The sequence below is a fragment of the Corythoichthys intestinalis genome, chromosome 17, assembly GCF_030265065.1.
Source record: "Corythoichthys intestinalis isolate RoL2023-P3 chromosome 17, ASM3026506v1, whole genome shotgun sequence".
Taxonomy (NCBI): Eukaryota; Metazoa; Chordata; class Actinopteri; order Syngnathiformes; family Syngnathidae; genus Corythoichthys; species Corythoichthys intestinalis.
The window spans coordinates 9889860-9906739 of record NC_080411.1 but is presented as its reverse complement, the minus strand read 5'-3'; the positions used below and the strand labels follow the sequence as shown (position 1 = coordinate 9906739).

The 16880-nt window shown below is 39.7% G+C and overlaps 1 protein-coding gene across 4 annotated transcripts in view; it reads left to right on the top strand.

The window, feature by feature from the left end:
* The window catches only part of ptpn13 (protein tyrosine phosphatase non-receptor type 13), a 124518-nt gene that overhangs the window by 86186 nt on the left and 21452 nt on the right, over positions 1 to 16880 (top strand). For 2 of the 4 annotated variants that reach the window (XM_057818184.1, XM_057818183.1), the window contains exons 16-29: positions 782 to 964; positions 3001 to 3163; positions 3236 to 3620; positions 6191 to 6270; positions 6345 to 6398; positions 8074 to 8163; positions 8230 to 8337; positions 8401 to 8532; positions 11552 to 11985; positions 12238 to 12369; positions 15217 to 15310; positions 16013 to 16098; positions 16272 to 16446; positions 16647 to 16861. In XM_057818184.1, the coding sequence (XP_057674167.1) occupies positions 782 to 964; positions 3001 to 3163; positions 3236 to 3620; positions 6191 to 6270; positions 6345 to 6398; positions 8074 to 8163; positions 8230 to 8337; positions 8401 to 8532; positions 11552 to 11985; positions 12238 to 12369; positions 15217 to 15310; positions 16013 to 16098; positions 16272 to 16446; positions 16647 to 16861 (2331 nt within the window). The remainder of the gene's footprint in view (positions 1 to 781; positions 965 to 3000; positions 3164 to 3235; positions 3621 to 6190; positions 6271 to 6344; positions 6399 to 8073; positions 8164 to 8229; positions 8338 to 8400; positions 8533 to 11551; positions 11986 to 12237; positions 12370 to 15216; positions 15311 to 16012; positions 16099 to 16271; positions 16447 to 16646; positions 16862 to 16880) is intronic. The other 2 variants (XM_057818185.1, XM_057818186.1) reach the window with 2 other exon arrangements.

The window sequence follows — 16880 nt, the reverse complement described above, 5'->3', positions numbered from 1 at the left end:
AGTGTGTCTAATTGCACTCAGTCATGCGAGAACCCAGTAAGACATGTGATAGACCTGCAGAAAAGTGGAAATGCTGCACGGGGGCCAATCGGGGGAGGGGCAAAGAGGCCACCGTCATCCCCCCAGGACCCAGAGCGGTGCCCCGGACCATCTGCGCCCCCTGCATACCAACCCTGAGGGAAAGGACAAGGGGACACGTCATCTCCCTCCACATCCACCCAGACCTATAGCCACTGCCGCAACCGAACGGCACAACACGGGACGCCCACTGCCCGCTCGACCCGGGGCAGGAAAGGATTCCCACCCAGAGGGGGCGACACTCCGCCGCCCCGCCACTGTCCAGCCGATGATCCGCGCCAGGTCACAAAGAAGGTGCCCGGGTAGAAAAGAGTGAGGAATGCAAAAGTAAGAGAATGCCGAGATGGTGCCGCGGGGCGGCGCGGGACCATAGCCCCAACCCTTCCACCCCCGCAACTGATAACAGACAAAGAGGAGGCCCCACCCAGGGAGCCCCAACAATTAGAAAAGTTTGGGACCCACATACCGCCCTATTACTGTGGCTGCCAGGTCCCTGACTGTAGCCAAAAGCTTCTTGACCTCAGATTGTTTTTAATATTTTCCCCGCAGATGAAATAATACCCCTTTTTATAACTTGTTTTCACTAACATTTCTTCTAAAAAATTTAACCACTACAAAGAAAAGCAGTCTTGAACACAATGAAATTAAGCCATAATGTGTCACATAAATGCTGAATTGATTTGTTTTTTTTTCCCCCCCAAAGATGTGCCAGAGGCTGACCGAGTACGGTGTTCATTTCCACCGTGTCCTCCCAGAGAAGCGGTCACAGACGGGAATCATGCTGGGCGTCTATACTAAAGGAGTTCTTATTTTTGAAGTCCTGAATGGAAATCGAACCCCAGTGCTAAGGTTCCCCTGGAGGGAGACCAAAAAGATTTCGTTTACAGTGAGAGAACTTTTTTGTTTTAAAAGGGAACCACGGACAGAAAGACTTGTAGTTCTTAAAGATAAGTGTTAGTATGAATTATAATAATTTGATATTCAAACCCCTCTTAATGTTTTCATTTTTATAAAATTTGAAAAAATATTTTAACTTGTACGTCCCCATTGTTGTTGACGATCCAATAACCTCTGGGCGGTGACGTCACTGGGCAGCGCTGCCGTACTTCCACAGTATCACTTGTTAGCTAAATAAACATGTCATCGGTTCTGCCTTTCCAATTTGAATCCAAGCGGAAAAGTGATGAGCAGGACACCACTGTCAATATTTTACTAAACGAGCAGCAAAAGCAAGTAAATGAAGGTCTCCAGCGGGATCCGAACCCACGTTTTCCGTGCCACAGACGAGCACATAAACCAAAGGACTATACTTCCACATGCCACTAGAGTGATGATTTTCCTTATAAAGCAATTGCAACCCACATATGTTGTCTGTCTGTGCAGTAAAACCTGAAAGGAAAAGCCAACTGAAGAGAAAGTGCAGTTGGAATTAGAAAACACAGCTCACTTAAGACAGCAAGCAAACAACAATAACATAGGGATTGAGTAAAAGGGGTTTATTAACAAACAAACAGGCGATCGCAAAAAGGGAGACACAAAAAGGGTCAGTGACAGTAGGTCGGGATCAGTAAAAAAATTTTTAAAAAAAAAGAAAAACCGCGGTGAGTCAGACAAACAACAAAACAAAACAAGGCAATAATGCAACCAGCTACGAAGGGATTTACGTACAAACTCTCAAAAGGCAGCAAGTCAATATCTCGGCAAGCCGCCTAGGATCGGTTTAAAGACACTGCTAATGAGCTGGAATTGGATGCGGGTATGACGTCGGCAGGGGTTGCGTTAACTGAATATTTTCCGTGGTTGACCGTTTTTTTAAAACGGTGGCGGAAAAAACTGAAGTCCATCCGTCATTTTGACAGGTTGCAATTCACACCCCAGACCACAGGGTGGCGAGTGAGCATATTAATTAGCTATTGTCTCTCTTGATGCATGACGTCGTTGGCCTTACTCGGAAAAATGTCAAGGCAACTGAGTGTCCGAAGTTTCTTCAAAAAGCCCCAAAACGACGATGGTGTTGATAAAAGAGGTGAAAATAGAGGGACTGCACAAGCGGGCACGCAATTCAAGTCCATGTGCACCAGGAGGAAATTGTGAGACTGCGTTCATGCCACAGCAGGTGAACTGTTAATTTCATTGTTCCATATGTAGCCTCGCACCTACTGGGGCCACAGACAGCTGTTTTTGTCACTGCGGAGAAAAAGTTACATATTCATCTGCTTGATGTGTGATGGCACGGTGTGGATTCTCTGTTAAGATTGTTCGGACAGAATATTAATTTCAAATGAATGAAAACTAAATACTATTGAATATGTTGAAGCGGTATGCAATGTTAAGAGTCTTGTTAGCTCGAATTGCTGTGTCCAGCCGTGTCTCTGTCACGTGACTGTGTCGTAGCCGGGAACGCGCTCGGCCAAATGGACACACAAGTACGGAAAGTGAATTATGCTAAACAAAGGGTCACCACAATGTCATTATTATCATTTTAAAAATTTAAGTGACGGGTAAAATAGATTATGACCGGATTTTTATGACCCTGTCAGTCAAAATGACGAAACGAAAAAGTCTAGCGCAACCTCTGGACGTCGGGAACTCATCCCACAGCTCTGTAGCAAAACAATCTAACCAGCAGCAGAATGTGACAAAATCGTGCCACTCATCATACTAGCTTCTCTTGCTAGCTAGCACAGGTATTCTCCCAGTCCAGGCCAACCGCGTTATCAGCCCCAGCGTACATTGTGCGTGTAAAACATGGCGCCCTCTGTAGGTCAAAGCATGTACTAAATATTATAGATTTTAAAATCAATGGCAGTAATATATGAGTTTCTAATCACATATTTTACTAAGTCTTTAAGTCCAAGCTTCCCTTAAATGGAAACCCATGCTAACCATTTTGGTCCTAACCCTATTTCACTCATTTCACAGAAAAAGAAGATTTGCCTTCAAAACACATCTGACGGAATCAAGCATGTCTTCCAGACGGACAGCAACAACACGTGTCAGTATCTGCTCCAGCTCTGCTCCGACCATCACAAATTTCACCAGCAGATGAGAGCCCACCAAAGCAACCAGGAGCTCAAGGACCTCGGTAGAAATGACATTATTTTTCCCAATTAATCACTATTACTTTTATGTTTATTAGTCTTCATTTTTTTTCTAGCTAACAGCCCTTTAACTGGGTTGCAATACTCAACTGATCATCCTCCTGTAGTGAGCAGAACGTTGAGCTCAGGCAGCCTGGCCACTGCGTTATCCACACACTCCAACCCAGAGCACCTGAAGAGAATCTCTTATTCAGAAGTGGCCCTCAACAAGGCGCCCTCCACCTCCCTTTTGAACCACAATCAGCTTAATTTTCCTGGGTTCCATCCAGCAAAGGGACCCCCTAAACCTCGGCCTATCAGCCGTTCCCTGCACAATCTTGGGCAGACACCAGAAGGCTCCGAGCAGGGTGCAGTGGAGCCTTATGGCGGGGGACTGTCTCGAATAATACCTGGTCAGCGTGCCAGTTCAGACACGGATTCGCTCTCGCAACAGACCAACACGTGAGTTTGCGCTGAAACTGATTTGTTTTTATCCATTTTTGTAGTCAGCAGGAAGAAGCACCTGACAAGTCTATTAGTAGTTTCAGTGTACGTGTGACAGGTCACAATTAGGGCGGCAGCTATTGATTATTTAGATAATCGATCAATCCATTTATTAGTTAGGTTCAGTGCTGCAACGATTAACTCGAGTATTCAATTAGGAAAAAAAAGATTCAAATTAAATTTTGCTGCCTCGAGTATTCGTTTAATTAAAGTGGGGTTGTAATGGTTTATTTTGAAAGTGTTTGCATTGAGTTTTATTGAATTGGGTGGCTACTCTGCCCTCTAGTCTGCCTCATTTCACATGGCTGAATCCAGGTGGTCCATGTTAAGACCAACAAAAGGGAAGTTTTTTTTTTTTTTTTGAGCTAAAATTTTCTAATTCATTCGTAATTTATTTTACAGGTATATTTAGCCATTTTCTTCGGGAATATGTGTCCAAACCATTTGTTAAGAGCATTGTATGAAAAAAAAAGTTAGCGTTTTATAGCATTTAAGCTAGCAGACTTTTGCTGTGTAAGTTAGCCAATTGTTCTTTTGTTGTACATATATCCTTATTTTATTTTTTTTTTTTATAACATTTGAGGCTCCGCTCGAGTATTTTAATTTTTCATGTTCCTTATCCAATTACTCGATTATTCGAATAACTAGTTTATTGATTAATCGACTACTAAAATAATCGATAGCTGCAGCCCTAGTCAGTTTGAATAATCGAGTAATCAGATTACAAATATTTAAAGGGAACCTTGGACTTCAAGACTTGTAGGCTCTAATAAGCCACAATTGTTCTCTTTTACTAAAATATGTGATTAGAAACACATATTTTATTGCCATTGATTTAAAAATGTATAATATTTAGTCCATGTTTTGACCTTCGGAGGACGCCATGTTTTATGCGCGAAATGCACGCTGGAGGTGATGACGCGGTTAACCTGGCCTGGACTGTGAAAAGAGCTGTGCTAGCGAGCTAGTGACGAAGCTAGTATGATGACTGGCGTGATTTTGTCACATTCTGCTGCTGGTCAGATTGTTTTGTTACAGAGCTGTGGGATGAGTTCTCAACATCGTACCTGCATCCAATTCAAGCTTATCAGCAGTGTCTTTAAACCGATCCGAGGCGGCTTGCCGAGATATGGATTTGCTGCCATTTGTCAGTTATTGTATCCCTTTGTTGCCTGTTGCGTCATTGCTTTTTCCGTTTGTCTGCCTCTAACTGCGGGTTTCGCTAGGGTTGTTTTTTTTTTTTTTTTGTTTTTTGTTTTTTTGAGCCCAACCTACTGTCACGGACCCTTTTTGTGACCGCACGTTTTTTTGTGTGTTCAATAAACCCTTTTACGCAATCGCTATGTTAGTGTTGCCTGCTTGCTGTCTGAAGTGAGCCGTGTTTTTATAATTCCGTGATCAAGCTAGCCGCACTTTCTTTTCAGTTGCGTTTCCCTTTCAGATTTTTACCGCACAGATAGACAACGCATGTGGGTTGCGATTGCTTTATAAGGAAAATCATGACTCTAACCTCACGCGTAAGTATAGTCCTCTAGTTTACGCGCTCATCTGTCAGACGGAAAAGGCGGGTTTGAATCCTGCTGGAGGCCTTCATTTAATTCCTTTTGCTGCTTGTTTTGTGAAATATCGACAGTTCTGTCCTGCTCGTCACTTTTCCGCTCGGGTTCAAACGAGCAGAACCGACGACATGTTTATCTAGCTAACCGCCCAGAGTGCATTGTGTCGTCAACAACAATGACGACCTACTACTTAAACTAATTGCTCAAATATTATAAAAACGAAAAAATTAAGAAGGGTTTGAATGTCAAATTATTGTAACTCATGCTAACATTTATCTTTTAAGAACTACACTACAAGTGTTTCTGTCCGTGGTTCCTTTTAAATAATGTTTACTTGGGTTATCTCTGTCTGATATCTGCATTTGTTGATCATCATCAACATTAAAGTGGGAAAATTAGCAAAACATTTAATGCATTGCAGAATAAATTTTAGGAGATGTAAAAGGAAAGAAACAAGTGCTTATGCTTGCAATCATATTTATTTTGGCTTGCAAAGATTGCACTTTTAAAAGAGTGAAATACAAAATAAAATTTCTGAGTGTTTCTTCATACTATGTAGAATTACTTTCATTAAAAATTAAAATATCTGAGCTTAGGCTCAAACAGTATTAAAAAAATAAATAAATGAGGATCTAAGTACAACAACGTATCAAGCTGTTAATGGCAGCCAATGAGCTAACATAGACACTATTCTAATGGAAGATTTAGTAGCAACCTGTTGGTTCTTTTATTTATTTATTTATTTTTATTTTCAACAGTGACACCTTTTTAAAAATTATTTATCGTGTAAATAGCAGCAAACCTAGTGTGTTTTGTCAAAACCAGTTATTTCACTGGACTCATGTATGACATAGCCTATTGATGAATGATGAATGATGACTCCATAGTCCCACACGTCTCTATTGCGTATAGTGACCCCTAGTGGCGTAGAAGTCAGACTGTTAAGCAGTTTTCTCTTTCTCACAACAGTCCAGCTTGGAGTCATTTTGAGTCTAAAAGAGAATCGGACTCTTCTTCCATTGAAGATGTGGGCCAGGCTTATGTGATGGGTAAGTGTACATATAGCAAATAAAATTGTTGTGCAATGGCAATCTCAAGCTCAACTTTTGTTATATTTTTTTAGGGGTTAGTATGCACAATTCCTCTGGACTACCCTCCACCCCAACCTCTACTAATGGTATGTTTTATTTATGTCTTGATGCAAAGGTGTATTGGCGTATGAGTATTCCTTTTTCCAATAATTCAATAAAACATTTGAATTAGTGCTGTCAGTTAATGCGTTAATAAAGGAAATGACGCAAACCTCTTTTGACGCTGTGAATTCATGCCAAGTCCAATACTGCTTTTCAGACGAAACTTGATTTTGGATTTTAATGACTAATATGGTGCAAGTTGAGGCGGCGTGAAGAGTGTACGGTCGTTTTCGAGCATGTTTGGGTGATAATATAGTTGGGAACCTCCCGGGGACGTGCGCAGTTTTCAGGCCGTCCCGAGACGCACTTTGGGCGGGCAAAAGCACACGGAGGATCGGGGTGGAGTCCCCGGGTTGAGCGAAACTTCACTTTGGCCTTTTTTTTTTTTTTTTTTTTTTTAAACTCGAAATGTGGCACTCCGAGGTTGATTTTGACATTTATTGGCATGCAATTCGCAGATTAACTCAATGAATGTGTAGAATGAAAGAACGTAAACATTTTTAGCACTTCCAGCACGGGGTGCTCCAGGCGGTTCGCGCTCTTTGGGCGGCCGCCCGAAGCTCATCATTTTCGGGCACGAGGACACGGAAGATTGGGGTGAAATCCACGTTTTCAGGACTCAGGTTAATCGAAACTTTGGTGTCATTAATTGAGCTGCAATACGCAGATAAAATGCGAAAGAACGTGTGGAATGAAAGAACGAGGACATTTTTTAGCATTTCCATCGTGGACATTTTTTTAGCATTTCCATCACGGGTGCTCCGGGCGGTTCACGCTCTTCCGGCGGCCGCCTGAAGCTCACTATTTTTGAGCACGAGGACACGGAAGATCGGGGTCAAATCCACGTTCTCATAGAAAAATGTAACTTTGGGGTTTTAACCCAAAATGTGGCCTTCTGAAATCCTACCAAAATGCACAGATGATTTATATAAATGCTTCGGAAGATTTTGGTGAGTTTATTTATTTTATCGCATTTTTCAACTTTTTGGGGAAATTTGATTTCATAAATAATATTAAACCAATGAGGGCAAATGTTATATTTTATTAAGGCATATATATATATAAAGAAATTTAAAGTATATAAATTAAAGAAATATAAATTTGTTATAGATTGAACCAAAAAAAAAGAATGGAAAATCCATGCAGGACCTGTGCTTTGAATCTTTGATCTCAGAACTGTGAGCAGTCATGCTTTTATTGAAGGGGAATGGATGTTTAATTAATCTTTACTAATGTAAAGTTGCCCAACTCGTGTTTCTAATGAAGCTTAAATTTGAATTATGTAAGGTAAGCCCATTGGTCAACTCCTGTGCTAATAGGTGTACATTTAAAACTTCAAATGTAATAATTTTTGCATTTAAAAAAATGAAAACAATGTGATTAATTGCGAGGTAACTATGGACTGCATGCAGTTGGTATTTTAATCGCTTGACAGCGCTAGTATTAAAATTTGACAGACATCAAGGAATTTCTTTTACATAAAAGTGAGAACTATGCAGACATGCGATTAACTGCGCTTGACAGCACTAATTTGAATTCTTTTTTGATGCCATTCTCAAAGTCATCAATGATCTACATACTCTTCTCTCCGTATAAATTTTGCATATCCTTCGGAGCATTTAGGATGCTGTTAATTTGTCTTTGTTTGTTTTTTGATAGATTCCCTGAAGAAAAAAGTTAACGCTCTGCCATCTCCTGAGAGGCAAATCACATTTGTAAACCTGAAGAAAGATGTGAAATATGGCCTTGGTAAAGACTTTTTTCTTGTTTTTTTTCTTCACATTCTGTGCTTGACATCAGTGTGTATATATGCAGGTTTCCAGGTGGTAGCTGGGGAGAACTCCGGTCCCGCTGATATGGGTACCATCATCAGCGCCGTCACACCTGGGGGTCCTGCTGATGTTAATGGTTATCTCAAACCCGGTATACTAACTTTACCTTCTCCCTTTTTGAAGTTCTTCAGTTAAAAAAGTTTGGTCATTGCAGGGGATCGCCTGATTGCTGTCAATGACCTGAACCTGGAAGGACTTTCTCATGCCACTGCCATTGAAGTACTTCAGAATGCGCCAGATGATGTCCTGCTAGTTGTGTCGCAGCCTAAGGAGAGTCTCTGCAAAGGTAATATTTCAAATGTGGCCCACGATCATCTGTAACGGTGGTTCTCAAACAAGTATCAACTCGAAGAATACTTGGCTCGTTAGCTGTGAATTGGAATGAGTTTATCACTGGTAGACATTCGTTCATTCGCTGCCACCTCTCCCAGTTCAAACAGATTGGACGTCTAGCAAACAGGAAGTGACCTGGAACTATCCCCAAATAAATAGTGACTCAAAGTCTACAGTAAATTTAATTTAAATACTCTAAAATGAACATTCTTGTGAAGTATTTTTCTACATCCGCAAATGCGGGTCACTCTACTCCGTGCGACTTTGTGACATGTCTATTACATGTCTTCCACACATGTGCGACACTTTTCTGGCTGCGACTGAAAATTGTAGTTTGAACGTGAAAAGATCCCATATGATTTTTAAAAATCGGATTTGTGCATTGAGACCTGTGGTATGAACCTAGCTTGGGCTTTAGCTACCGATTATTTTAGTAGTCGATTAATCTATCAACTAGTTAGTTGGAATCATCAATTAATTAGATTAGGTGAACCTGTCGTTATATGCAATAAGTCAAATTATCGCACGTTAAATAAAAATGAGGGCGGAATTTTTCCTGGCTGCGATTTATCGCCGCGTGCCTGCGTACATTTGCGTGTGTTTGCGTGTGCTGCTTGCATATGAGACTCCTGTTCTTTTCACAGATGTTCTTTTCATAGATGTTTATTGGCCATCATCTTGCAGTAGAATTAAAGTTCAGACTTACAAAATAAGGAAACACATATATGTTAAACATTGTAAATCGTTAGCATTGCCACATTGAGGCTAATGGAAAAAAAGACAATTTACTAACCAATTTAGCCGGCTATAAAACATTGGCACAACTGTGGTTGAAAAGTGACATTTCAAACATGAAAACTCGCTGGTTTGAAGCATCGGGGAAAAAATCTACTACTTGCATAACGAAAAGAGAAGTGCATTTTTTTTTCTTACGGAGTTTAACGCACACGCTTAGCCGTGCAGCGAACGGACATTTCAAAATAAAAGCACGTCATGTTCAACATGTAAATAAGGATTTCTGGAGTAAATCTCACTTACCGTAATTTTCAAACTATAAGCCGCTACTTTTTTCCTTCATTTTGAATCCTGTGGCTTATAGTCCATTGCAGCTTATTTGTTGATTTATTTAGGTAAATAGGTAACACTATTTGACAGTGGCGTCATAAGACCGTTATAATTATGACATGACGCTATCATGGGCATAAAAGAATGCTTATGATCTTTAAGTGTCATCCGGCAAATTATCAAACGATCTCCATTTATGTCCAGCTCGGATCTTTTACATCCATTCAAAAGTGAGACAATTTGCCAGATGACACAAAATGATGTCTTGTCATGGTAAATGGTAAATGGTGTTATATTTATATAGCGCTTTTCCACCTTTCAAGGCGCTCAAAAGCATTCATTAATGCTCATGGCAGTGTCATGTCATAATTATGATGGTCTTGTGGGGTCACTGTCAAAAAGTGTTACCAAATATAACTAGCAATTAATGAAACAACTGCAAGAGTAACTGAAGAAACAATTAGTACAGAACATGAATTTTGATTCTTATTTACATCTGTAGCGCTGCAATGCATGCTAGGAGGCATGTTGGACAACAACAGTGTTGACAGCAAGTGGCATCAGAGGTTGACTGTCTCCCCCAAGGGAGCAGTGATGGCCAAATGAAGCTTCTTGAAGCTTCATTTGCTCATGGTGGTTGATTTGGTCTTATGACAGTCGTATGATGCAGCTGTCAAAGTGTTACCAGTTAACATCTTAAGGTGGGAATATCACATAATGCGGCTTATTTATGAACAAATGATGTTTTCGTGTCAAATTTGGTGGGTGTCGGCTTATAGTCAGGTGCGCCTTATAGTGCGGAAAGTACGGTACTTCAGATTCGACCCTTGAAAAAATGTGTTTGGCAATGAATAATTTGGCTTCAAATTAACTAACGTGCACTTTTTGGATCAAATCAACACTTTTGATGGGCTCTTAATTGGCAGAGAACAAAAAATGGCATTGGGTGTCTCACCTATTTCACATTCTTCACTTAGCTAGCTTTCAAATGACTCGTCCTGCATTGGGTGTGTTTTTTTTTTTTTTTTTTTTAAATATCAATTTTAATATAGTTTGTGTTTTATTTAAGAATAACAATTTATTGCTTTTGAATGGGTGATTTATTAGGATGTATTGTCACTACATTAGTGGTTGACAATAATATCGCATATCCGCAATAATTAATTAGACAATATATCGCCTAATAAAATTTGTTATTGCTACAGGCCTAAGATTAGGAACATTTAATGCGTTGCAGAATAAATTTTAGGGATGCAAAACAAAGGCTTGCTCAGATTGAACTTTTAAAATAAAATTCCAGAGTGTTTCTTCTAATTATGCAGAATTGCACTTTCATTTAAAACATAAATTAAAATACCTGAACTTAGCCTTAAATGGTATTTTTAAAAATTAGGCTCGCTATACAACAAAAGAAGAATTGGTTAACTTGCAAAGCAAAAGTCTGCTAGCTTGAATGCTATAAAATGCTAATGATTTTTTACACAGTGCTCTCAAGAAATGGTTCAAACACATATTCCCACAAAAACAGCTAAATATACCTATAAACTAATTTACAAAGGCATTAAAGAAAAACATTAGCTAGAAAAAAAAAAAAAAACTATATTGGTCTTAACAGGGAGCAGCTGGATTCAGCCATGTTAAATGAGTTATGTAATATTCACTGTCGCCACTAGAAGGCAGTGTATCCACTCAAATGAATAAAAATAAATGCACTTTCAAAACTAACCATTACAACGCCACTCTAATGAAACGAATACTCGAAGCAGCAAAATTTGATGTGAAGCTTTTACTCGAGTAAATCGATTAATTGTTGCAGCACTAAACCTAGCCTTAGAGTACTGCTCTAATTTTTTTTTTTTTAACCCTTTTTATGACATGTAATATCGTTCTTTTTCTTACATATCCAGAGTCTTCACCTGAAGCTTCTCCAGAAAAGACCAATTCTATAGTGGCAGCATTAAAGTCCACTCAACAAGAACTGGAAGTTCCTTCAACGGATCACAGCGCAACAGTGAGATCTAGCGCGCCGACCTCCCGCCACCAACCTTCACCCACCTTGCCTATCCGATTAAGTTCTCAACCCAGTCAAGACATGATGAGCACCATTCCGACAATCATGCTGTCGCCATCTAACCAAGTCCAAAAGTGCCTCGATAGGGCGAATACCATGCCCGAGTCCCAAGATTCATCCCTGGAACCTCCTCCTCCGGCTTTGCCACCAAAAACCCGGAAGGCGAAACTCTTAGAAGCGCCAAAGCTTTCAGAGTATTCTGACGGCGGGGATTCAGACTTGGAAGATGAGAGTCAGTCCAAAAGTCAAGAGAAACTAATAGTCAATAAGGTAATTTGCCATAATATTTTATTATTTATAAGAGTTGTAATGGAATTGACTGATCTTTCACCGCCTGCCTTCACTAATTAGCTGTTTATAACCAGTGCCTCTCATTGAATTTCAAATGTCAATGCGAGGCAGTTTTGTTCCAAATTGCATGTAAGCTTTTTCCTACCCCAACACCAGCTCTACCTTTCCCTCTGCATGTCCCAGCTTGCGCTCATTCACCGTCATGCCCTCTTCTTCTTCTTGTGTTCGCAGGACTACCACAGGGAACAATTAAATGGTAATGCCTCAGGTGTCAGTAGCCTCCGGCCCGGAGAGTTATTTGACATTGTGCTGTCCAAAAAAGACAGCAGCCTGGGCATAAGTGTCACGGTACTGTTCGGCAAGGTTTTGACGATCTCTTTCTTAAATCCCGTTTCCCTCCCCCTCCATCCCTCACCACTGATAATTGATGGTGTTTATTGCCGGGTTTACCTTGCTTCCCTGTCGGTGTATCTGGTCTAATCAGGAAATACTTTGGGGGAATTTTGACTGTCACTTACTCTGCATGCTGTTTTTTTTTTTCTTTGATTAATGTTTAAACTAACATGTTTGTTGTTGTTGCAACATTACCGTAGATTTACTGTCATTATTATATGGTCTTTATGCATGTTTATTGGCCTTAACTCATTTATGTAACACATTTAACGTGTCAGTGCACTTAAAATTACTAAACAAATCACAAATTAGTAGCAGAATAGAAATAATTCACATTTATAATGGTGATTTTAATTCTTTTTTTTTTTAACCAGCAGTGTTGTTAATAACGGCGTTAGAATATAACGGCGTTACTAACGGCGTTATTTTTTTCAGTAATGAGTAATCTAATTAATTACTTTTCACATCTTGGCAACGCCGTTACCATTACTGAGGCGGGAAAGGCGTGCGTTACTATGCGTTACTAAGTTGGTTGAATAAAAAAAGTCTGAGAGAGACGGACTCACGGAGACAAGAGAGCAGAGCAGGAGTGGAGAGGACGCCGTTGCAAACGCGATGCTAGGTGGCCCCAATCGGTCTTTGTCAGTCACGTGCCCAAACTAGCGGACACGCCTCCATGCGCCATTTTGAGTGTACCACGGATGTAAACAAACCAGAACAGGAGTAGCTCCGACGCCACATTACTGCTTCCAACTTCATCGCTGGATATAAAATAAACTCCCTCGTTTACCTGAGTGTAGCCATAGCCTACAAACTACACCCACATGATACGGTAGATATCACATATTATAGAACTAAATGCAAATAACAGACACGGCTGCATTGGCAACATGTTTTAAGGACTACATGCGTTAGTAAACAGCCGCCATCTTAAAGCAGTAGACCTCGCAGGAAGGCTCTGATGTAGAGATCCTTTCTCGCGAACCTAAGTAACTATTTTTTTTATTTTATTTTAAAATGCTCCTAAATCGGCAAAATCTTGACTTAAATCTATCTTTAAATGATGAAACAGTTTTAAAACTTAGACCTGTTGATTGTTGAAAGTTGACAGAAGGGAACTAATGCAATAACGGGAGCAATTTTAACAACTTTAACGGTTGATTCACAACTTTAAATGACTTCCACACATAGCAAAGGTTACCATCTAGTTATCGCAAGTCAAGACCCTTGTGTCTCGTTAAGTGGAGGGTAAAGAATTGGGCTAGGGCCAGTTGTCCCCAAAACCCTTTAAACTTCACATTGTGTGACCTTTTTTTTTTTTTTTTTTTTTTTTTTTTGAGAAAAAAGAGGGAAAAAAAAACATGAAAATTATCACTAGTTACTTTGCTAAGTAACTAATTACTCTTACATTCAGGTAACTGAGTTACTAACGCAATTACTTTTTGGGACAAGTAATTTGTAACTGTAATTAATTACTTAGTAAAATTAACAACACTGATAACCACTTCATGACAACGGACAAACAATGAAACCGGAAATATTATCATTTTCAAACTTTCCAAACATATAGAGATAGTCCCCGGGTTACGAATGACGAAAACGGGAGCAATTTTATCAACTTTAACGGTTGATTCACAACATTAAATGACCTCCAAACATCACAAATGTGTTTGTCTGGGTTTTTGGGTTTGTTTGTTTTTTTGTTTTTTTTAAATGAAAACAAAAACAAAACATGAAAGGTATCACCAGTTACTTTACTCAAATAACTTTTTTACTACTGTGTGTGTATTTCAGTACTCAGTCATTACACTAGCTAAAGAGCTAAGAGGCATTTTAACAGTTAAAAATGTTTACATTTTAAGTGTTTATTTCATTTTTTTAAAAGCAAAATAAAGGCAGTTTAAAAAAAAAAAAAAAAATGCCAAAACGCGAACCGAAACCGTGATCCCAAAACCAAGGTTCAAACCAAACCGTGGGCTAACTGAATCGTTGCACCCCTAATATGTCCACAAAATGTGTACACACATACGTACTAGGGCTGAATGATATTGGAAAAAAACCTTTGCGACCTTTTGGGGGGGGTTGGAATATATATTGCAATATTAAAACACCAGACGACTTGAATAGCATTATTTGCAAAGACTTCGGTTGACTCACCATGATCACATTTTATTCATATAATAGTTTCCTCCAGGCTAAGGGCATTCATCTATGAATTATAAAGATTGATGTATACAAAGATCCAGGAGGTCATGTCTCTGCACACTTGGTGCTTTTATGAAACAAACCAAAGTTTATGTGTCAAAAAAACAAAAACAAAAAAACAATTGCACTTCTCGCAATTGGACAATTGTCCATTCACATATCGCAATGGCAATGTTCAAACGATATATTGTGCAGGCCTAATGCGTACATACATACCTAAAATAAGTATGTACATACATACGTACATAAATACATTAAATAAATGAGTAAGTACATACTATGTACATACAGTACATACATAAAATAAGTTATTTGAGCAGGTACAGTTCTTTTTTCCCCAATGCTGCAAAACACAATCTTGCGTCCAGCTAAATGTTTTTCTAAGAAAAGATAGATTATTTTTTTCAATTATTCAATTGACAACTTAGTCCATTTCCAATTAATCAATCATGCATGCCCCAGTAATTGTTTTGTAATATCTCTCAAATAGTGCGGTGATATGTAGTACTTGTAGAAGAATAAAATTCCATACACCCATCAATCCCCAAACCAAAATATTACCAGCGTCTCTATTAGACTTGGGTTTAACGATGGTGTCATTTCATTTCATAGGGAGGAGTGAACACGACCATTCAGCATGGCGGCATTTATGTGAAGGCCATCCTTCCACAAGGAGCTGCTGATCTTGATGGAAGGATACATAGAGGTACAGTACATATCAAAATAGTAATAAATCGTGATTTTATTTATCCCAAAAGGTTATCGATATGCTCCCACTAAGAATCGATGTATTGTTTCAAAAAGTCACTGATTTAAAAAAAAAAAAAAACATTTTTTACCTAGAATAGTTTCTATGTTAACTAATTGGCTGCCATTGACAGTGCTAGACTCCCAATCCATTTTCCCGGGTAAACAGATTTTTCGTCTAGTGCTGTCAATGGCACAAAAAGCGGAGCATTCAACTCTAGTCTTCTCAGTTTGGAGGGGGCATTCAAAGGTCACTTCCTGTTCATTTTGAGTCACTTACTATTCATTTTGGGCATTCCCAGGTCACTTCCTGTTAAGCAACCCAAAATCAGCAGGAAGTGACCCAGAAATTACCTGAAATGCCCCAAAATTAGCCCATTGATGTCAATTGAACAAACTGACGCTGTCGGATATCGTAGAATGATTTGCTGACCCATTTCTCGATATTCCTTGTATCACCATACCTTGAGATAATCATTACCGTTAGCCTTGTATCGCAAATCACATTGTGAGCTACCCAGAGGTTCGTACTCCGAATAAATATTGGGGAGAAAAAAAAAATCACAAAAATTAAGAATAAGCCTGGTAGCATGCTGAATGCTTTCATCGCGCCAACATTTGGATTTTCTACACCTTCATTTTTTTCCCCTGGCTTTCTTAGGGGACCGTGTAGTTGCGGTCAACGGAAAGTCACTTGAGGGTGCCTCTCATCAGCAGGCAGTTGACGTGCTTAGAGACACTGGGCAGGTGAGTGACCACACCACACTGGCCCCCGTCCGTGTACCATTCGTTTTTCCTTCTAATTTTGGAAAACTGAAAAAAAGGCCAATTCTAAGAATGGCCGAAATGTACACGGACCGGCCCTTCCCTGCATTTTAATTTCAGTTTGGGATGAATAAAGTGTCATTCTATCTTATCAGACGGTGAATTTGTTGCTCGAGAGGGGTTATCCTCCTACAGAAACGATCCATGCTCCAGTTACTCCTCAGTGCACACCGCTGCACTCCTTTAATCACAGCACAAGAGAACCAACCAAGAAAAAAGACACATCTCGGAAGCTCAAAGAAAAGCTGGAGTACTGCTTTTTAACGCCGGGTAAGGTAGTAAAATCGTAGTAAAATCAATTAGAACAGAAAAGAAGTGAAACTTGAAATTGATTGAATGTTCGTTGTTGTCAATGGCCCTGAAGAGTTGAATAAACAATTAGTTGTTATGCTTATATAAATTCTGACAAACAGCTAAGATAAATTCCAGCGAGATACTCAGTAACAATTTTCAATATCTTGTTATACTAGACAATGTATTTGATGTTCGCCTGGTGAAGAACGCCTCAGGACTGGGTTTCAGCTTCAGTCGGGAGGAGTACATCACAGACGAGGCTCCGGGGTCCAGTATGGTACGCGTGAAGAAGCTGTTCCCCGGCCAGCCGGCTGCCGAGAGCGGCCGCATCAACGTGGGCGACGTCATCATGCGCGTTAATCAAACGCACCTCAAAGGACTTTCGCAGCATGTATGAGGAATAACCTTCT